Below are 22921 nucleotides of genomic sequence, written 5' to 3'. Positions count from 1 at the left end.
CAGGGAGGCAGAGCCCAGACTCACCGGGTTTCCTGAAGATGTCCAGGGCTCAGTCCAGCCTGGGGCAACACAGTATGGGTGTGGCGGGTAGCCACCGAGGCCCCAGAGGGTGCCAAATTAGCATGTACATTAAAATTTTTTGAAATAACAGAGTAGGTTATTTGAGGAAGTATTTTAACTACTCCCTACTTTCTGTTTATCTTCTATTTTGCTGTGTGTGTGTGTGTGTGTGTGTGTGTGTTTACGTACATTGTTTTTCATACAAAAGAAACGATGCAGTATTTAAGCTTGTGTGTCAGGTTTATTTCACTTAACATCATATTCTCAACTTGCATCCATTTAACTACAAATACCTGAAGTTTATCTTTCATTATGGAAGTATAGTATTTCATTGTGTATAGTTCTTTATCCATTCATCTGTTTTTTCCATTTATCTATTGAGAGGCGTATGTTCTGTTTCTAAGACCTAGCTATTATAAATTGTACTGCTCATAAACATGGATATGCATGTAGCTCTATAATATAATAATGTTAACTCTTTTGGGAAGATATCTAGAAGGTATACCTGGGTTAAACGAAATTCCTAGTTTTAGTTTATTGAGAAATCTCCACACTGATTTCCACAGTGGTTGCACCAGTTTACATTCTGACCAGCACTATAGAAGAGTTCTTTTTCCCCACAGCCTTGCCAGCATTTGTTATTATTAGATTGTTTGATAACAGCCATTCCTTCTGCAATAAGCTGGACTCTCGGTGTAGTTTTAATTTGCATTTCTCTAATGGCCAGTGATGGTGAGCATTTTTCATGTATTTATCGGCCATTTATACTTCAGAGAAGTGTCTATTTATTTTGGTTGCATATTTTTTGATTAAGTCATTTATTTTGGGGAGTCTGATTTTTTTGAGTTCCTTATATATTAGTCCTCTGTCCTGGGAATAGCTGACAATAATTTTTTCCCTATTCTGTAGGTTGTCTCTTTACTCCATTGGTTGTTTCCTTTGCTGTGGAGAAGCCTTTTGATTTTATATGATCCCATTTGTTTGTGCTCTTGGGGTTCTGTTCAGAAAGTCCTTGCATATACCAATGTGTGTGCAAGGTTTACCTATTTCATCTTCCAGCAAATTGTTTCTGTTTAAACATTCAGATCTTTGATCCATTTTTGTTTTAGTTTAGTACATGTTGAGAGCTGGGTCTAGACCCAGTCTTCTGCATATTGATGTGCAATTTTCATATACTAATTTTATAAGATGAAACTACAGGTCTGTCTAGTGTCAGACATATGCTAATGTTATGGTCTGTGTCCAGAATTTGTTTTGTTTTGTTTTGTTTTATTTTTTGTCTTTTTTGTTTGAGACAGGGTCTCACTGCAGTTCAGGCTGGCCTTGAACTCACTTTGTAGCCCAGGCTGGTCTCTTAACTCACAACGATCCTCCTGACTCAGCTTCCTGAGTGCTGGGATTACAGTTGTGCACCACACCTGGCTTATTTTTGTCTTTTTGAGACAAGGTCTCGCTATGCAGTTCAGGCTGGTCTTGAACTCACTTTATAGCCCAGGCTGGTCTCAAACTTGCAGTGATCCTCCTACCTCAGCCTCCCGAGTGCTGGGATTACAGGTGTGGGCCACCACATATGGCTCTTTAAATTTTTTTTTTTTTTTTTTTTTTTTTTGAAGCTGGATGTGATGGCGCATCCCTATAATCCCAGCATTCAGGAGGCTGAGGCAAGGAGGATGGTTGGGAGTTCGAGGTCAGCCTGGGCTACATAGTGAGTTCAAGACCAGCCTGAACTGCACATCGAGACCCTGTCTCAAAAAAGACAAATACATAAATAAATAAATATTTTTGTTTTGTTTGCTTTTTTGAGACAGGGTCTCACTATGTGTCCAGAATTTGGATTTGAATACCACCCTTACTCCCAGAAATTTCATCTGTAGCTAATCAGTTAGCAGTAATCTAAGATTGCAAAGGTCTTGGAATATTTACTTTTTTTCCTCTTTGTTTTTTTTTGGTTTTTTTTTTTAAGGAGGGAAACATTAACAGACATACAACATTTTACAACATATCACAAGCACAATACAGACAATACAGAGTTACAATTCCTCTTTGTTTATTGCATGAGAAATGCACCGTTAGAAAGAGATGACAATAATGTCCCATAACTAAAAAGTCCTTTAGGCTTATCGAGTAAGTGCCTTCATATGTATTAAGATCAACTTTGTAGATCAATTTTTGGACATGTGAGTGCACACCTATAATCCCAGCACTCAGGAGGCTGAGAAAGGAGGATCACTGAGAGTTTGAGGACAACCTGAGCTACATAGCAAGCCCGACTCAAAAAAAAGGTCTGCTTTGCGAGTCTGATTTCTTCACGTGTCCTTATTTTGTACCTGAGCTCACAAAATTAACTGATAGTACAGATGACCTAAATTATTGATCCACTGACTCCTTGTGTCCATCCGCTAAGATTTTGTGCCCTCCCTTGAGTTTTACTCTTCATGACATTGACCTCTGCTAAGCTCTCTCTCGTCTGGACATCCAGTTGTCATCCCCTTCGTGACTAATAAGATGAAATTTTGAAATGACTGGGAAGGGTAAAAGGAACTTTGTCTGTGAAACACGGCTTGAAAAAATAAAAATAAGTAAATATAACGTGGAAATATTTAAGTTCAAGCAGATACCTCACCGATTTGACCCTCTTAGTAATCTTCTTTAACCAAGCACATAACAATGGGTAGCCCCATCTATAAGAATGAAAACAGGATAGTTCCAAGTATACATCCGTTTTTCCAGTTGAATGAATCATATTTGGAAATAGGCCTTCACGTAGTTACAAAAAAATTATGAATATAGAGCTGGAGGTGTATCTCAGTGGTCAGGTGCTTGTCTAGCATGTCCCAGCCCGTGGGTAAAATCCCCAGCACCAAATCAAGGAAGGGAGTGATGAATGGAGTTAATTTCGTACCTGAGTAACTTAGTACATACATCTGATTTTTGTATGAATTCTTCATACACTCAGTTACTGAATTTTCCTGCTTGCTGAATTTTACCTGTTATTTATAAAATTCACCCACAAGTTCCTTTCAGTGAACAATATGAGGTCGTCCAGAATTGGTGTGGTTGATTTATGATTAAATGTGTTTGTCTAGCATGAAGCCTTTTTTAATGGTCCTCAAAGTAATTTGTTTTTGAGTTTTAAAAAAACTGCTAAGACACACACACACACACACACACACACACACACACACACACACTCTCAGCTTTGGTATTGAAAACGTATCAATATAATTACAACAGTGTGCAGTAGCACTTGTGCAGTCCAATTAAAATATTAAGAATCTGTGTATCCAGCTTATCAATTTCAAAAAGTCTAAGGTTGGTGAGTTCAGTGACTGGGTTATTCAGTAATTAAATGGTGTTGTTCAGCTAAAATACATACAGTGCAATTTACTTTTAAGTTTTTCTGAGATGAGAAGTTGTAGTTTCACATTCGCTTCAGCTTCCTAAATATGGCAAATGAACCTGTACCAACAGGCTCCCTTGGAACACACTTAAACTTCAGCAAAACAGAAGACAAGTTAAGTAACCTTCATCAGCTTTAGCTCTCCAGCATAACTGCTGTTGTCACAGAATCTTTTACTAAGGGTAATAACAATATACAGTTGAGTGGCCTTGATTCTCTTCTGTGAATAACTTATTTTTTGATAAATAGTCATGAAACAGTGAAGGTTTTTGGTAAGTTGTTTTGAGATTTTTTGAGGGTTTTTGTTTTCATCTTTTTAAAACTACTCACTGGCAAGTACAAAGTCCTCAGTTTAATTCCTGGTCCAAAAAAAAATCAATCATAAAACTATTTCAGCAAGACCATTAAAACATTGCATTCCACCAGACATACGAAAAAAATTTTTCCCCTCATGGCTTTTTACTCTTTACTCATTTACTAGTTCATTCACTCTGTTCTCCGTTTGTTTTGGTGTGGAAGTGCAGACCCACGGCCCGTGCACCCGAGCACAAGGCTGCACTCCCTGCCGTACTCCTCCTGAGGTTGGGCCCTTTCTTTTTCTGTCTTCATTACTTTTTATGGTATGCCTACTCTCCTAACATCAAAAAGTAAAATTTAACAAAAGTTTTTAAAAGGATATTTTCCAAATGAGATGATGTATTTTAACATGTCATGTTTGGGAATTTTTAAATGAGGGGCCCTAAGTGTGTTTTTAGTCACTTACAATTGGTTTGTCTGTGCACTGCTAAAGGCACTGTATCAGTTAATAGCGTACTTTACTAAATCGCTTTGATCTTGTGAATTCTAAGGATCAAAAATATGTGTATGCCCTTGAATTAAGAAAAGCTACTTACTTGAAAACATGCGTTTCTCAAGAAAAAAAAAGTAATTTATTTTATAGCACTATTCATAATAACTGACACCAACCAAAATTTCCAGTGATGAGGTAACAGCTAGTTAAGCAAATTAAGGTATAAACAGATAAATATTAATGTAGTAATTAATAGCATTATCAAAGACTGTAAAACCGTGGTGGTGAAGGGAGATAAAATAAACAAGAATGTACATTAGAAGCACATTTTCTCAAGATACAGAAGCTTGTGGACAAAATCTAAAGAATATGTAAACATGAAAATAGTTGTTACCGTTTTTCCTCTTTGTTTTCTTAGCTTCCTACACTGTTGTATTGATAATGAAAGAGGTTTTGTTTTGTTCAATGTTTTAGGTTAATAAGTAACCAGTCTATGTTCAAAGCTGAACAAAAATGTTCATGTAAATTTATTTAACAAGTTACTGTGATTTTTCCTTCAAAACATTGTCAAGATTGAGAGTTAACCCATGTTATTTTGGGTGCCTTTGGCTTTGAACAGGTACCACTCAGTGGCCGAGACCAGGAGGACAGGCTCCTTCATCCCCAAACTATGAGAACTCGCTCCACTCCCTGGTAAGAGCCTTTGCAGATCTTTGCAGGTTCACAGGATTTTATCTGTACATAACTTGATCTTTTTTTTTTTTTTTTTGAGTAATTCTTGGGTAACAATGAAGAAACAGTAGGCTAGCTTACACACAAATTCTTTGCTAACAAATGGCCTGACTTAGCGGAACAATACAAAACACACTGGGTGTGCCTTTTCCCATCTGTTCTTGCGGACATCAGGCAATTCTGATGTCAGAACAGCTGCTGTTAAAACAGTGTTACAGGACTCTTGTTTCTTTGACAACTCTTGGGCTTAATTTTTCTATACTTTCATGTTTATAAGGAAAAGCTTTTTAAAAAGATGTCATGCAGAAATATATATACAGTTTATTACATTTACATTAAAATTTTAAGTGAGTATCAATTACTTTTCTCATGGAAATGTCATTTCCTATGTGTTCTTATAACCAAGACTGTAGTGTGTAAATCAGACAAGGAAAACATTGTCTTATCAGACAAATAGAATAAAGGAACCTACTAGGTGAAGGTGAAGAATTTGTGGTAGAATGTTAACCACTGTTGCTTTTATATGCTTAAATTTATAACCTATGGTTACAAAGTACAAAAGAAACGAAATATTGATGGCGCACGCCTGTAATCCCAGCACTTGGGAGGCTGAGGCAGGAGAATTGTTTTGAGTTCGAGACTAGCCTGGACTACAAAGTGAGCTCAAGGCCAGCCTGAACTGTATAGCAAGACCCTGTCTCAAAAAGACCAAAAAAAAATTTTTAAAAGGTGATCTAATGGAATGCTTAAATTATACTATCATTTAATAATTGCAGTTTGCAAATAGAAATGTTCTTTTTTGTGACTAACAGAACATTTTAAATTCAGGAAGTTTTCTTCTCATGTATTTTGTGAGCAAATATAAGCAATGTGTGCTATTTAGATGCTAACCTTGTAACCTCCCTGTTAAAATTCCAGCCTTCTCATACCTTAATACACATAGGTTTCTCAGATCTCCATGTTAACTTTACTAACATGTTATGCCAACATGCACATCAGCTATTTTCTCATCTCTTTTGGAGTTAATCTTAACCTGTGCTTTGCCTCCTGTTCTGTCTTGACTTTGCCAGAAAAATCGAGTTGAACAGCAACTTCACGAGCATTTGCAAGATGCAATGTCCTTCTTAAAGGATGTCTGTGAGGTACTATTTCTTTTAGATGGTGCCTTTTTTTGTGTGTTTCAATTACATATCCTTCCATTACCTATTTAAAATCTGTACAGACTCCAGAGTCTTAAAAGCAAGCACCTGACCATTTCAGTTTTCATAACAATATATAAGAATAGACTTTTGTCTCTTACGTTGTTGAGAATGATTTTTTTTAAAAGAGCTCTACTGGCATGTGCTTTTGATTTTTAAAATTCTAATGTTTGTGTATGGGGCATGTATATGTGTATATCCACAGACAGACAGTGTCATTTCTCTTCACTTTTGTTAAAGAGAGTATATGGATGTGTTTACCAATAAAGATTGGTATGTTTTACTCACCTAAAATAAAATTACAGCTTAAATTGATGGATTTGAGGACCCTTTCCCAAACTGACGTCTTTCTAATTAAAGTACAGTTTATTATTTTTATTGTCTATAATTATTGACATAGTAGCATTCATCTTTTGTAGAAGCTAAAAGAAATAACCTCATAGTAGTTTGGTAAAGTTGTCTTACAAAAGTAGTAATTTGTTTCTGAACCTACACGTAGCCTTTCTTTTTTTGTTGTCGATTTGTAGTACAGGTAGTTCGTTTTGAAGCTGCTTGATATTCTGTTTCACTTGCAATCTTTCATATATTCCAAAGTAAAATACATAGCAGCTTGATAAATTAAATAGATGTTAGCAGTGACCTCCATGTTTGTTTCAATCCTTACAGCAGTCTCGCATGGAGGATCGTTTGGACAGACTAGATGATGCGATCCATGTGTTGCGGAATCACGCTGTGGGACCTTCCACCAGTTTACCTGCTGGTCACAGTGATATTCACAGTTTATTGGGACCATCCCATACTGCACCAGTTGGAAGCCTCAGTTCAAACTATGGAGGATCAAGCCTTGTTACAAACAATCGATCGGCTTCAATGGTAAGGTAGCCCTCATCTTCCTCGTAATAACCCTAAAGACTGCTGCCCTAAGTGTTTCCATGAAACCTTTGGGGAAGAGTCCCTTCAAAAGGGAGGTAAAGAGAGGCTTTAAGTTTCCCTTATCGTCTGGGCAGTTATTGGGTAAGCATTGACCTATAAAGTCCTGTATGAGTATGTACAAGAAGCAGCAGCTTTCTACAGATAGCATTTTAGCTTAAACCTCCATTTCATTTTTCCAGATGTGTAAACATTAACACAACAGTTTGTGCCTTGGAATAGTGGGCAGAAAGTTTGAGTAACAGTGCAGTAAAATTAGGCTAAATTTCAAGGAATATATTGTAGGAAAACTGTTCATTATGCTTTAGAATCTACCTTCAATAGCAGAAAAAAATGTGAAACTTTACACAAGTTCAAATTTAAACTTTACTTCTAAATGAAATAAAAATGGGTTAATTTTAAAAACAGCTAGAATTGAAGTAACAAAGTAAGGAAACAATTTTAGATTAATCCCTCAAAAGAGTAAAATAATTCAATCCATATTTGAAAAAATGTGGTAATCCTTGGGGACAGGATAAGCTTCTACAACCAACCCTTACACATCAGAAATTCTGTTTGGAATGTCTAACATTATTTTCTATCTAGGTTGCTTTTAAAGGAGTAAAATTCTTTTTGAACCTGCTATTTAATTAATACCATGTGTTTGCATGTCTATGGCATGGTTCTTAACATTCACTGCCTCCTGAGAAATACTCTATTAAACAGATTTCTAGCTGTAAGCCATGTGATCAAGGCTAAAAGTCACCTATCATCAAAATAAGTAGGTGTCCCAAATGCTGAAGACTTGTGTTCTGTAAAATAGGTTTGGTTCCAGATTTCCAAAGTCAAGCATTAATCAGCCATTTATATTCATTTCGAGTACCCCAAGGTAAACATCAGACAAGGCTTCCTGGCTTGTGAGACCACTGTTTTCCACAGCCCAGTGATACCAGATTCCTGCATGTCTTCACAACAGCATGGTTTTGTTGTTTTGTAACATCAGAAAACTTGAAATTTAGACTCCTTTTAAATTAGTGTTTAGTGCTGTTTAATAAACTGGTAATTGTAAAAATATTTATGAAGTATTGAAATACAAGGGGGGCTACTAGTAGTATTAGTGAAGTCACTCTAATGGTATAAAATCAATAGGAGGGGCCAGGGATCTAGCTCAGTGGCGTAAGTGCCTGCCTGGCAAGCACAGGGTCCTGAGTTCAATTCCTAGTCCCCCGCCCCCCGAAACAAAAAAAAGTTAAAATCAATAGGATTGTATTGTGCAAATAGGAATCTAGAATACCAAACTAATAATTTGTTGACATACTACATTTATCCTTATTTAGAAGAATGACTTAAAAATCAATGTACTTGAATCCCCTCAACTGCAACATTTGAATTTCTTACTTCATTTTTTAATCATAATTTTCTGTCTTAGTAACTCACTGCTTTTATTCCAACTTATCTCCTGTAATATTTGATACCTCTGTCTCCTCCCAACTAAATGTGGAATTCATGTAAAATGAAATTTCTGTCTTGGGGAAGTTATTTATGCCAACTTGGATGTGCCTTAATTTTAAAAAAAAGATTTTTCAAAATCTAGTCCTCCAAAGTCATGTAGAAAGCTAGTACATTTTAAAAGGACTGGTAGAGGGAGTCTTTGGGGTGCTTTAGTTTGATTTGGTTTGTTTTTTTGGTTGGGGGTGTTGGTGGTATACTAAGGATTAAACCCAAGGCTACCACTAAGCTGGATTCCTAGATCTTTTTCTTTTATTTTGAGACAGTGTCTCACTACATTGCCTAGATTGGTCTCAAATTTGCCATGCTCCTGCCTCAGCCTTCCAACTGCTGGGAATACAGGTGCGCAACACCACACCCAGCTTGAGAGAATAATTGTTTCATTAGATATTGTCCTGAAACTTTTAGTTCAGAAAATAGTTCCTAATACATCACCTACAGATGTCCCAACCTACTTGCCTACTTCAGAAAATTAACCAAAAAACTGCTAGAGGTAGCCTTTTTTTTCTGGAAGCATGCCTTCTTATGGATGTGTTTTATTTTTTATTTTATTGGCACATTTGAGATATATATAACGATAACATTGATCATAGGTAGACATAGTCTTAGAAGAAAACAGTCTCAAAAGTAGTCTAGGAAAAGGATCTAGTGAGATGCTGGATGGCTCTGGCATGGTTGGAGCAGCATCAAGGCCCCAGAAGGTAAAGCCACGCTGTTGCTCAGTGTGTCTCTCAAGACACAGTATATTTTCCATTCTTACGTCCTGGTGAGAGGCACACGCCCGTTAAAACCTTGCCAGACATCATCTGCGGCTCCGAGGCTCTCACTAGTACTTCCCGGCAGTGAAGAGCCTGTATTTCTGCCAAGTTTATGCTCAAAATAGAAAGTAAGTAGTTGACAAAATTTGACACTGTCAGGTGAGTCAGTATTCATCTCCCACTTGTCAGAGGTCAGCTTTTCATCTGAGAGTCGTTCTTGCTTTCAAAAAAGATCAAATGATGGGACATAGGGAAGAACAAGGTCAGTCAGTGACTTCAAGCTGAGGGGCACCTGTTGCTGGTGAGATGGTACCCTAACTCCAGGCTGAGTTGGCCAGACCGTTGAGGACCGTAGCACTGTGACTCCCACTGAGTCAGGCATTTGGCTGGGGAGGACTCCGGGGCACTTACGGCCCAGCGTCCTTTGGGTGATCATGGAATCCCCTTGCCCGTGTGCTCGACAGCCACCTGTATGGAATCAGCCTTTCATATTCTTGACAGGTGTGTGATTTTGGTACCAGCAGTGGCTTTCGTCTTGCAGTGCAAACAAGTCAGTGATTGACTACCTGTATTATAAAGTCTTCATATCAGAACTTGTCCTTGGTCAGGGAAACGGCTGGTGCTGAGAACAAGCTCTCTCTGGTTGGTTTGTTTCTTGGGGGGCTGGTGGGTTGGTTGGATTGGTTTCGTTGGTTTGTGGTGGTGTAGTTGTACCCAGGGTGCACTGAGCCACACTGCAGCCCTCTGCGTTGCTCTGAGTTGTAACCGAATTATGCCTTTAAAGTTATCTATGCCTGACAGGGTTGATTTGTAAGAGATTCATCTTACTGCCTTAGAATGAAATAATTGTCTAGTAGTTTTAAGCATTCTAGAAGAGACTGACATTTTAGACAGAGGTGTTAAGACTGTCACCAGAAATACACATTAATAGAGGTCAGTATTAAGAACTTAACGTTTGCTGTTGTTTCTTTTAACAAGACATGCTTGACTGCAATAATACCAGAGTTTAGAATTTAATAGAATTTCAGTTAGAGAAGACTTTTCACATATTTTAGCTACTGAATATACATAAAGATTAAATTCCCTGAAAGCTGATTATATCAGAAGAAGAAACCACTTTACCACTGAACTACATCCCTAACCTTTGCTTTTCTTTTTGAATGGAATTAGTTTTTGTTTACTTAATTTTTTATTCCTATTCAGTATTCTTATGATTCCTCTATATTTGCCTAAAACAAATATAAAACTTAAGACTTTCTGTCAAATACTCCAGTGTGTGAACTTGATGTGTCATTTTAATTTTAAAACACAAAGTCAGACTTTTTAGAGCTATTGTAATGTCAGCACTGGGCTTCAGGTTTGTTCCCATTTACTTAATATAAGAGTAAACTTTTGGAATAAACTGGTGACAAGAAAATTCAGTGAAAAACTGAAAATGAATGGAATCATTTCATGTGGGCATTGCACGGAAGTCTCACCAGCATAAAAGTTACTGTACATCCCATTTGATTGTGGATGTGACACTGAAGTAGCGAGGCTCAACAAGAGCTTAGCTTCAGAGTAGCGCTTCTGTCTGTAACAGAATGTTTAGTTATGCCTCAGTCAGACCATGATTTCAACTGAAGACCGAGCTGAGATTAGAATTTGGTATACTAATAGCAGCTTGATGTAGAAGAAACAGTACAGAACCATGCATGGGGTCTTCTGATTTCATGAAAAACCCTAAGGAAATGTAATCAAAGCATTTTAATTTGGGGGGTATTCCTGGAGATTTTTATTCTTAGGCAAATGGCATATTTTATTCAAAATTACTTAAGCATCTCTGTTATCAAAATAGATTTAGAATCTGTTTTCCATCTGAATAGTAGTTAATTTTAGTAGTATGGATTTGTATATTGCAGAAAACGTGTCAGTTTCATCTGAATAGAGGATTTTAATGATGACTGCTGTGTTACCATTTCAGCCTAGTTTTTTCCTAAATTGACAATTCCTAAAATTTTTATTTTGATTAAGGTACATTTTGGTGCTTTGTGTTTCATTAACATTTTAAAATTAAAAATTGTTCAAAATGGCAACTTTTTGAAAGTTAGGAAACCAGAAGAGTTACGCATTTTTGGAAGCATCATTTAAAAAAGAAGCATAAGAAGTTGTATACTACCACTTCTCTATAATAGAACTTCTCTTTAAATAAAATACCTTAGGGTAGACAGTTGATAAAGACCCTTTAATCCATCTATAGATTAAAATACTGAATGATTTAAACCATTAGTATCCAGTGAAAAGTACAAATTGAACAAATTACTAGAATGGCACTCAAAATCAGAGGAATTCATACTAAGTTTCATTTGGTCGCTTAATTCACAATACCTTCTATTCATAAACTAACCAGATTTAACGTTTTTCCATTGTGAGTGCTAAGGCGTTTGGCTGGGTTAAATGCAAACAAGTGCCTTGTGGGGTGTGCCGACAAAGTCAGGCCGTACACAGACTGCGAAGGCTCAGTGTGCAGCATGATGTCATTTAACGGGATGGGCCTTCTGTTCTGAAATAAGGCTTTTCATAATAATAGAAATTTAAAGCGTAGCAGGCAAGAGCTTTGCCTTCTCTGATACACCTCCTTCAAGGCAGCCTGTCAGCTGTATGCTAACGAGCTGGACAATGAAACCGGGTCCTATCTGGCTGGTCCAAGGCTCCAGGCTCAAAGAACTGTTTATCCACCTGTTGTGCTTGAAGTGGGTGTAGAACAGCAGATAAAGGGAGAGTGTGGAGCCAGTGTAAGGGTTAGGCAGAACTGTAGCACTGTGACATTCTCTACAAAATATATGAGGCCATTTGCAAGGTGAATCAAGTTACAAAGAAAAAGTTCCTGCTAACATGAAAAACGCCAGACTTAAAGCTTTCAGCTTGTCTGAGACCATTGTTAAAGGTTTGCATTTGTACTATGTTCTCCAGATTCTTCTGAAACCCAGTCATGTAAGTTGGTATGAAAAAATACTTAGTTTGTATTCCATAGAGGCAAAAATACTTGCTGGAATTTATATTACAAAACAAATCAAGTAATTCTCATGATTTTCCCTAAGGGAAAGACAGAATCCTTAAGATTTATTGTTTAGATAATAGTCCTGTGTCTCCAAGCCTTTCATTAAGAAGAAGGTGATAGGATATTTTTATTAGTTAAGTTTCAGAGAAATAAAAAAAAAATTTATACTAATAAAATAAATCAGAATTTAACAGGTATATTTTCCCTTAGTTGAGTGAAAATTCAGTTTTTATTGTTTCAAGATACTGTCCTTCAGAACTGTAAAATGGTTCACATGTATAATATGTAGTGAATAAATGTTTTTAATATGATAGTTTAAGCTCCTAGCTAAGAACAGAATTAACACATATTACCAGAGATTATGGAAAGTTTTAAGTCCATGCTATTATAAATACAAACAAACATCTCAGCTGTCCCTTCAGCCTGCAAAATTTTCCTAAGCCAATTAAGATTGTCTTAGTGATATGTTATCTTTAGAATAGGCCCAGGCTTCTAAAGTTCCAAGCTATATATTCTAAGGTTGCAGCTCTATATTATGTTTATCCCACGTCTATTTTTATAAAATGGATTTTGAACTGATTTTCCGTGTAGATCAGTGAGTAGCCCATAGTTAGCAAGACACCCTCATGTGTTAAGAACACACATGGCCAAGATGCCTGCCTGGGAGACAGGATTTCATGAAACATTTTAAAAATAAATGTCTCTCGATTAGGGTTTTTAGTCCACTTTTTCACTGGTTATAAGGATATGTATTTCAGGTTGTTTCTTGGGATACCAGAATGAAACCAAGGGCCAAACTAAACTATAACCTCAGCCTCCCCAATGCCCTTTTTTCGTTTTTGTTTTTTTTTTAAATTTGAGACATGGTCTAGTTAAGTAATGAAGTGGCCGGCACTGGGCTCAGATTTGCAGGTTTGTGGTCCTCTTGCCTCAGCTTCCCAGAGCACTGGGATTACAGGCATGCTCCACCATGCCCAGCCTTCAGATTTTTTTTCAAATGCTTTGAGGGAAGGGGAAATATAAGGCTAAAACTTACAGTGGTGAGAAGGGGATTGGAAGGCAGCTGTCAATTCTACAGTCCCCTTTATGATTCTAATCCATGATGAAGTTTATGTGGCTTTAAAAAAAGGACATAGTCAGTTCTTGAATATCCACACAAGGAGTGTCACAAGTAATTCTCAGCAATGACTGACCCTCTGGTAATTTCAGAAGAAGCCACGGAGTACAGTACATGGGTTTGTAAAGAGTGTGTTAAGGATGAGAATAAGGGTGAGAGACAAACATTTCTTTAAAGTTTGGGAGAAAAACCAGTGTAGTCTATTCAGCCCCACAGCCAAAAGGTCTGCACTGCCTAAAGCTTTGCTCGGGTTCTTTTTGTTTGACTCACAGAAAACCAAAGGGTAAACTTGTATAGGGACATTTATACTTCTTAGGGTAAAATTCATATAGTCATAAGATACAAAAGCCATATTAATTACTCAAGGAGTTAGCACTGACAGTTTTTGAGGATTGAAGGATTTACTGAGAAACGGTTGTTTTTAGGTATAACTCCAGGCAATAAAAAGCTTCTCTATCAGAAGTTTTACTGAAAATACTGCAACAGCTAAATATATAGTCATGTTTGCATGATTTTTTTTATTTCAAGTTAATATGGCTTTAATACATTTGATTAAAGTTGCTGCCTAGCAATGCAAATTTTTTTCAAGTTACTGTATTTTGTTTTGCCTTTGCCACTCTTGAAAACTATCGAGGAGAGGCAGTTAGAGAAAGAAAAAATAAGATGCTGTATGTGTTTAGGTGTCAACTTTAAATAAATATTATTAGTTCTTAGAGTGTAGCAGTATTTTGTTAAATAGAAGGCCATATAAGGGGCTGGGGATTTAGCTCAGTGGCACAGCGCCTGCCTGGCAAGCGCAAGGTCGTGAGTTCGGTTCCCGGTACCAGAAAGAAGAAAAAAAAAAAAAAAAAGAAGGCCATATACATTTTAAATTACCAGTATTTAGGTAGTACATGACGTACGATTTGGGGGGCCAGGGATGGAGCTCCTCAGCACAGCACGTGTCTGCCTGCCTGTCAAGCACAATGTCCTGAGTTCGATTTGTAGTATCCAAAAAAAGAAATATATGGTCTTGAATTCATGTAGGATCAATAACAGACCTTTATGTATGGCCTTACAGCATACAAAACACTTTATCTCTAGTAGCTCATTTGGCTTCTTGTAAAAACCTTTGTGGAATTTAAAATCTGGAAATTGTATTTTTTTTTTTTATTTTTATTTTTTTTGGTTTTTCTCCGGTACCGGGAACCGAACTCACGACCTTGCGCTTGCCAGGCAGGCACTTTTGCCGCTGAGCTAAATCCCCAGCCCCTTGTACTTTTTTTTTTTTTTTTAAAAGTCATATTTGGATTTGAAAACCAGAAAAGTGGCATCTAAACAATGTCTTCAAATTGGGGTGAGTGTTACTGTTTTCTGTATTAAACCCTGGAAAAGAGTTTAGAGAAAACTGGATAAAAGGATGTGTACTTGTAGTTCAGCCACTCAGGAAGCCAAGATAAGGAAGCATAGGCCCAGGATTTGAGGTCAGCATGAGCAACATAGTGAGACCCAGTCCTCCCCACATCCCCAAAGAAGTAACAGTCCTGACCTCGTTTTCTGTTGTTTTCACTTTAGGTTGGAGCTCATCGGGAAGATTCTGTTAGTCTCAATGGCAATCATTCAGTCCTGTCTAGTACCGTCGCTGCTTCAAGCACAGACCTGAACCATAAAACACAAGAAAACTATAGAGGTAGCTGTATTTCAGTTTTTAGCAGCAACACAGATACCATTTGGAATACTGTCGTCACGTTCGCAGAGAGAACAAACGTCTGTGATGAGCAGTCCTGGGGCGGGGGATCCCAAGTAGCGATGTTGCTGCATGAGTGTGGGGAGGTACCAGGTCCCATCTGCACAGTAATGGGTACGCCCTGACCGACAGAGCCATGTGCACACTGTCACTTTACGTATGAGGTTTGAACCTGCTCCTTCTTTTGTCTTGTCTGTTCCTCCATTGCTTCTTGTGAATGACCCTGTGCATGATCCCTAGGGACAATGAGAGAGTTATTTCTAAGTATATTAAAAACTGAACGATGCCGGGCATGGTGGCACACACCTGCAATCCCAGCACTCGGGAGGCTGAGGCAGGAAGATCGCAGTGAGGTCGAGGCCAGCCTGGGCTACAAAGTGAGCCCAAGGCCAGCCTGAACTGCAAGTGAGACCCTGCCTCAAAAAGAAAAAAAAAACTGAGTGATGATAACTAGTGTTTTGAAGATTGTAATTTAATTGGAGATGCAGTTTTGATTAAAAAAAAAAACAGATTGCTAATACTGTTGACAATAAAGCTTATAAATAAGTATAAATGTAGAGGTAATATTAAGACCACCAAAATAAAGTTCTCCCAGTTACATTTAACTGTGCTGCCTATTTTGTTGTTTATCTGGGAAAACGCTCACTTCCTTTAGCTTGACAGCATCTTAGAAGTTAGTTTCTAAAGTACATCAAGTTTCTCAACCTTAATTACTTGGTAAGCAGTGCCTGAAAGTAAGCACTGGATAATCATCGTGGTTGGGCTTGTTCTTTTAAATACAAGTACTATGAAATCATACAAAGAATTTGGACATGCTTTTCCCGGCTTTGAGTACTGTACTTTCCTACATACTCACATTTCTGTCATACTCCTGCAACAACTAAGGGCGTTCACCATCCAGAGAGCTCTTTACTCTCTTCGCTGGAACTGACAAGTGAGTCCGCTGGTTTGTTTCCTTTGCCTCTTTGTAGGTGGCTTGCAAAGTCAGACTGGAGCTGTCATTCCAACAGAAATCAAGACCGAAAACAAAGAGAAAGATGAGAACCTTCATGAACATCCTTCATCAGATGACATGAAATCAGATGATGAATCCTCCCAGAAAGATATCAAGGTCTCATCTAGAGGCAGAACAAGGTATTTGTTAGTATCCAGGTTTAAATTTTACTCGTTTGTTACAAGTGGAAGGACTTGGGCAGTTGAAGCATTATTGTGTGTTCATTAACTGCCAGCTGTGTTCTAGATACTGTGTTGGGAATTTTTATATATGTTTGTCCTGTTTAATCTTCACATTATACCTACAAGGAAATCTATGAACGTTTGATTCCAAAATTATGTTTTCCATTATGCCATACCATTTTAGAATCTGCATGTAAAAAAGAATTACATCACTTGCCTCAAGTTGCTCAAGTCTGTGAGACAATCAGAGGAAAAATAGCTGTGATAGGTTAAACTGCGTGATGCAGACGTTTAGATACATTCAACTAAAAAAAATATTTTGTATATTAATTTAGGACTTAGAGACCACATGCTGGGGATACAGCTCAGAGGCTCAAGTGCCTGTCTGGCATGCTCAAGGTCCTGAGTTTGATTCCCGGTACAAAAAAAAAAAGACTTATACACCACAACGATATATGTGCACCCATGTTTATAGCAGCACAATATGTCATAGCAAAATCTTGGAAACAACCCAAATGCCCATCAACTGAGGAATGGATAAAAAAATGTGTGTTTTTATACAATGGAGTACTACTCAGCTATAAAGAAGGATAAACTGGAGACATTTATAAGGAAATGCGTGCGACTTGAGCCCATACTTACGAGTGAAATAAATCAGTCTCGCATGTGTAAACATCATCAGTCTCTCATGTGTAAACATCAGTACTAGACAAGAGGTGAAACACCCCTAAGAATCTGAAAGAGTAAATAAGACTCAAAATGTACAGTAGGTATTTTGAAATGGAAGAAAATGCTCAAATGGAAGAGAAACAGGAATGGGGTAAAGGAGAAAAGAAGGGCCAAGGAAAATACAAATATATGTATATAGATACACACAGATGAGATAGTTATACTACTAATTGCTGCTAGCTCATTGCAAAGAAAGGTTTATGCTTATATTGCTCAATCAATTTTTCATGCCTTTATCTTGTAATACGAGCAACTGCTTTAAAGATAACAATACGCAATGTACTAACCATTGTTACTCTCCTACAGTCTTGTTTTGAAATCTTATATCATTGTCTTTATTATTTTTTCTTTTAAATAAAAATAATAGGGCTGGGGATTTAGCTCAGCGGCAAAAGCGCCTGCCTGGCAAGCGCAAGGTCGTGAGTTCGGTTCCCGGTACCGGAGAAAAACCAAAAAAAAAAAAATAATAATAATAAAAAAGAAAAAAATGTCAAGAAAAGAATTACATCATAAGATTCTTGTTTAGTTAAAACTAGTTGTTAATAAACTGTGGCCACTGGGCTAGTAGAAGACAGCTTACCGGGCTTATATTTATACAGGAAGTTTTATTGGAATACCACCACATCATTTGTTTTTGTGCCGTCTGTGGCTGCTCTTGCTTTACATTGGCAGACTTGAGTAGTTGCTGCAAGAACCATATGGCCCACAAAGCTGAAAATATTCACACCTGGCCCATGACAAAGTTCGCTGGCTCCTCATTTAAACAATAATTTGAAAAAAGGATGGAAAAGAGCCCTAAGTGAGCTGAAGTTGCCAAAGTTTTCTAGAAACTGGATTTGACTTTGCTTTTAAGCATTAATATAAGTACATAGTACATTTTCAGATGATTTCCAGATTCTTCAGATTTTTATTCTACTGCTAATCAAAATTAAAATGATTTCGTATAGTATTTGTGGTACATACTATCTCTTGGTACATGTATCTATTTGTACATAACATACAGATACTTTCACAGTTACTTATGCATATACATAAAATACAGATAAGTTTAAAACATTGTTTCATGTATTAAATTATGGTGCAAAATTTACAGTGAGTATGGTAGATATGACTAGAAGAAGTAACATGTTCCTTCCTACCATTCAGGTACTTTCTTCCTGGTACTAGGGACTGAACCCAAGGCCTTCACACTGAGCTGTTTTCCCAGCTCCCCTTTCCCCCCTATTTGAGACAGGGTCTCTCTCAATTGCCCAGGCTGGGCTTGAATTTGTAAACCTCCTGCCTCAGCCTCCGAGAGTGCTGAGAGTACAGGTGAGCACCATCACACCTGGCTTTATTCACATACTTTAAAGATGTCCTTTTGCCTTTTGACGTTCTCACTATTTCTAATGCCTAAACATTTTCTCCTGGGAAAAATGAAGTTTAAGATCTTGCTGCTGTCATTTTAATTCATTGTACTCAACCAAGGAATGTAAATAAGGAAGTAAAAACAGGCTAATGGAATCCAGAGGCCATTCCTTTTGAAGCCTCTTAACTAGTTTTATTATTCATAAAGAATTTTAAGGGAGGTCATTTGCGTGTGTCCTTCTCTGTACCTGCACATCAGGAGTCAGGAAGCCCTGTCTGAAGAGCCAGCTGACTGTGAGTACTGCAGGCTTTGTGGGCCACGTTGTCTCGGTCACACGTCCCCATTTCTGCCATGCAGCCTGAAAGAGTACAGAAGCGGTGAGCGTGGCTGGGCCAATCCAATCTTCCTTACAAAAGCAGGCCGTGGGTTACCGTCCCGTAGTGTAGGTCATCAGAAATTGAGAGGCAGTGGAATAGGTTCATACCAATTAATAGGTTACTCACATCACCTTTGCACAAAGTTAGGCTGACTTGAATCAAGGCATCATTACCTACTAGTGGCCCTGGACAACTTACCAAAGCTCTTGGAGACCAGTTTCTCCTCCTCCAAAAGTAGGCTTTGTGGTGGTATTCTTGTGGAAACAGCCAGGAAGTGAGACGCATGAAAACCCTTGGTGCACTGGCGTACCGTACGCACTGAGGAAGGGCACTGTGCCAGTGTGACGGTAGTGTTGGTGTGGTTACAGGTCTGCTTGTGGTGAGCACGGCCTGCTTTCCTGTTCTGTGCCACCAACCAGTCAGCGGTGTGATTTCAGGGTGGCTGATTTCCCAGATTCTCAGTGGTTCCCAAACCAGCTGCGACCCTTGGAATGCTTTGGCAGTACAGGTCCCCGGTCCAGCCTTTACGAGGAGACCCGGAGGCTGTCTTTATGGGTCCCTGGAGAGCCTGGCGAGCAGCTCAGTTTGGACACCTTTGGACCAGGTGATTTAAGGCCCACTGAAGTTAAAAAGCCGGCGACTCTGAATTATCGAAGAATGCATTTATGTAATTCTTGATTAGCTAATAAGAATTTATTATATGCTTAATTTTTTGTGGAATAATGAAGTACTAGACAAGACGTGAAACACCCCATCTTTGTGTGCATTATTTTAAGGTTCTGGGGAGCTGAGCTCAGTAGTTCATTCCTGAAGTGGGAATAGAACTTCCTAAAAGTCACTGTGAGACATCTTCCTCAGATTTTACTTTTCTGATTATGTGGCCTATTTTCAATCGGGAAATGCAGAGAGACACAAAAATTACAAGAAATCTTACTAGCCAGAATTAACCCACTGTTTCCATTTTAAGGACTCTTTCCATAAATAAATCTCAAATTAGAATTAAGCCAGACATAAGTTGTATAATTTCAGGGTTTTTCCCCTCAACAATGTATTTTTAGCTTTTTTTACTTGCCCTGAGTATTTTCTGCAACATGTTTGTTTTTGTTTGGGGGCCACCTTTATTGAGACTTAATTCCTACCTAATAAAACTCACCAATTTTAAGTGTACAGGCTTTGCCCTTTGACAAAATGCGTATTAAATGCATAGCTAAAATTTTTATATTTTTCTTTTTGACTGTAAAATACATAGCCATCACCATTTTGATGACAGAATATTTTCACTACTCCAGAAAATCTCCTCATGTCCCTTTGTAGTCAACCCCCGCTCCAGGCTTGGCACTCATACATTGTCTTTTCTAGAAGTCCACGCAAATGGAGTCACGCAGTATGTAGTCTTCCATGGCTGGCTTTTTTTTTTACCTAGCATAAACTACAACTTGAGCTTTAGAGACTGTCCGGTAATCCATTATCTCAAGTACTGTGATTTATTTAACCAGCCTCCTGTTGTTGGGTTCCACTATGTTGCTAATATAAGTAATTTTGTGATCAACTCGTTATATAACTTTCTGTGTACCATGAACTAAGAAAAACTAGTAGTATAAATGAAACAGGTTAGCATATCTATTGAAATAGTTCAGAAACACCAGAACAGAATTTGGGGAATTACATGGTTTGAGTTTTTCAAACATGTGATACTTGTTTCTGTATCTTATTTTACTTAATACTGTATTTTCAAGTTGCATCCATTTGCCTGCGGATTCCTCAAATTTATCTTTCTTTATGGCATAGTACTCCCCTGTATATAAACAGCAGGTTTTCTTTATCCCTTCATCTGTTGATGGATATATACACTGTTTCTAAGGTCTAGATGTTAAAGATTGTATCTGTTTGTTTCTTTTTTGTAAAAGTCTTTTTTGTCTTACGAAGTTTATGCTGAGTAACATTTTGGCTCTATTTTTTTTAATTCACTGTGTAGCCCAGGGTTACCTTGAACTCACAGAGTGCCACATTTTGGCCATTTTCTTAAGACCATAGGTTGGGTGTGGTGGGTGGTGCATGCCTGTAATTCCAGCACTCAGGAACTGAGGTAGGAGGGTCACTTCGAGTTCAAGGCCAGCCTGGACTACACAGTGAGTTCAAGGCCAGCCTGAACTACGTAGCAAGACCTTGTCTCAAAATGTAAAAAAATAAATAAATAAAATAAATTTTGCATGCTTATATCTGGTAATCTGAACAACTACTTTGAAGATAACAATATACAATATAATAACCATTGTTAATTTCCTATCATCTTGCTTTGAAATTTTGTATTTCTATTTTTTTTATAGAAGAGCGCCTTTTATTTTCTTTATTAACACCTATGTGTGTTAAGAAACAGTAAACTCATTATGTATTGACCTAAGGACTGTAACATGTTTGCATTACGACTATTTTCTGGGGAAAAAAATGCACATCTGTATCTCTAATTATATCCTTAGGAGGAATTTCTAAAAGTTAAAATTTCCAGTCAAGAGGTAATGAACATTTTAAGGCCTTAAATTTATCTTGCCAGTTTGTCCTTCACTCCGGTTCTCCCATATTTCACAGTTATCACCACTGATGATGATCTTTCTATCTAGGAAAATGTGGCCTTATTTTTTTTTTCTTTTCTTATTGAGGCAAGTTCTCACTGTGTAGTGCAGGCTGGACTTGAACTCACTGTGTAGCCCATGCTGGCCTCAGACTCGCAGTGACCCTCCTACCGCAGGCTCCCAAGTGCTGGGATTAGAGCCATGCACCACCGTGCCCAGCAGAAGTAGACACTTTTTGACATGTTTCTCTTAGTTTGTGTCTTAAGCTTTTCTTTTTTCTGAGGACAGAACTGCCACAAGATATTCAAGAGCCTATTCAGTGGTCATAAATTGAGTTGATCAGTTTATGAAACCTCATGTACTAGGACAGTGCTTTAAACTTCAGTGTGCTTGTGAGTCAGGGAGGGGTTTTGTTAAAATGAAACTTCTGAGTCCTTATGTTTGGGGTAGAATGTGAGGGTCTGTGGTTTTAAACAGGCTTACAGTAAAGCTGCTGATCTGTGGACCACATTTTGTGTACCAAGGTGCTATAACATTATGTGGTTGATACTATGTTCCTGAAGTTTCACTAGCATAGAGATATCTTTGTGCTAAAATATGCAATGAGGGCTGGACATGGTGGTACACACCTATAATCCCAGCACTTGGGAGGCTGAGGCAGGAGGAGCATTGCGAGTTTAAGGCCATCCTGGGCTACAAAGTGAACTCAAGGCCAGCCTGACCTGCATAGTGAGACCCTGTCTCAAAAAGACCAAAAAAAAAGCAGTGAAATGCATTAAAATAAATGTATGTGATATAATTTCAACTATATGATTGTGTATGTGTGTTAAAGAAAGTCTGGAAAGAGATACACAGTCATACTAAGTGAAGCTATTACTGCTGTTAGGGATTTCCACTTCCACCTCTGCACTTGACAACACTGCAGTCAGCCTGTCTGTCTTCTAGAGAAGCTAACGGACATTCTTGTTCTCTTATTTTCCAGTAGTACTAATGAAGATGAGGATCTGAATCCAGAACAGAAAATAGAAAGGGAGAAGGAAAGGCGAATGGCTAACAATGCCAGGGAACGCTTGCGCGTGCGGGACATTAACGAGGCGTTCAAAGAGCTTGGCCGGATGTGTCAGCTTCACTTGAAGAGTGAAAAGCCCCAGACAAAACTCCTTATTCTTCACCAGGCCGTGGCCGTGATCCTTAGCTTAGAACAGCAAGTCAGAGGTGAGTAGGTCCAGCGGGGACCTGTCTCCAGTTGTTCCTTCACTTGGGAAGCTTGTAAGTTCTCCCAGCACTGCTCCCGTGGTGTTGTCGGGATCCGCTTTCCCCTGCAGTTGTCTCTCCTGTCTCGCTGTGTCGGTGAGCATCTGCAGGTTTACTGCTTCCCGCAGAGCAGTCAGTGAGCCTCCAGACAAGGTGGCAAGCAGGCGGCTCTGCCTCTGCTCGGCAGTGGTGCCTCTGCACTCGCGGGCTGCCCCTCCCTGTCCTCC

General features: G+C 38.3%; 1 protein-coding gene across 2 annotated transcripts in view; it reads left to right on the top strand.

The window, feature by feature from the left end:
- Positions 1-22921, top strand: part of Tcf12 (transcription factor 12) — a gene marked incomplete at its 5' end in the record, with an annotated part of 395275 nt that overhangs the window by 360503 nt on the left and 11851 nt on the right. For both annotated transcript variants that reach the window (XM_013518905.1, XM_005393856.2), the window contains 6 exon segments: positions 4870-4943; positions 6053-6124; positions 6848-7054; positions 15069-15183; positions 16212-16374; positions 22423-22655. In XM_013518905.1, the coding sequence (XP_013374359.1) occupies positions 4870-4943; positions 6053-6124; positions 6848-7054; positions 15069-15183; positions 16212-16374; positions 22423-22655 (864 nt within the window).

Source organism: Chinchilla lanigera, unplaced genomic scaffold (genome assembly GCF_000276665.1).
Source record: "Chinchilla lanigera isolate Chin_1 unplaced genomic scaffold, ChiLan1.0 scaffold00049, whole genome shotgun sequence".
NCBI classification, from domain to species: Eukaryota; Metazoa; Chordata; class Mammalia; order Rodentia; family Chinchillidae; genus Chinchilla; species Chinchilla lanigera.
The sequence above is the reverse complement of the archived record's forward strand: the minus strand, read 5'-3'. Positions and strand labels throughout refer to the sequence as shown.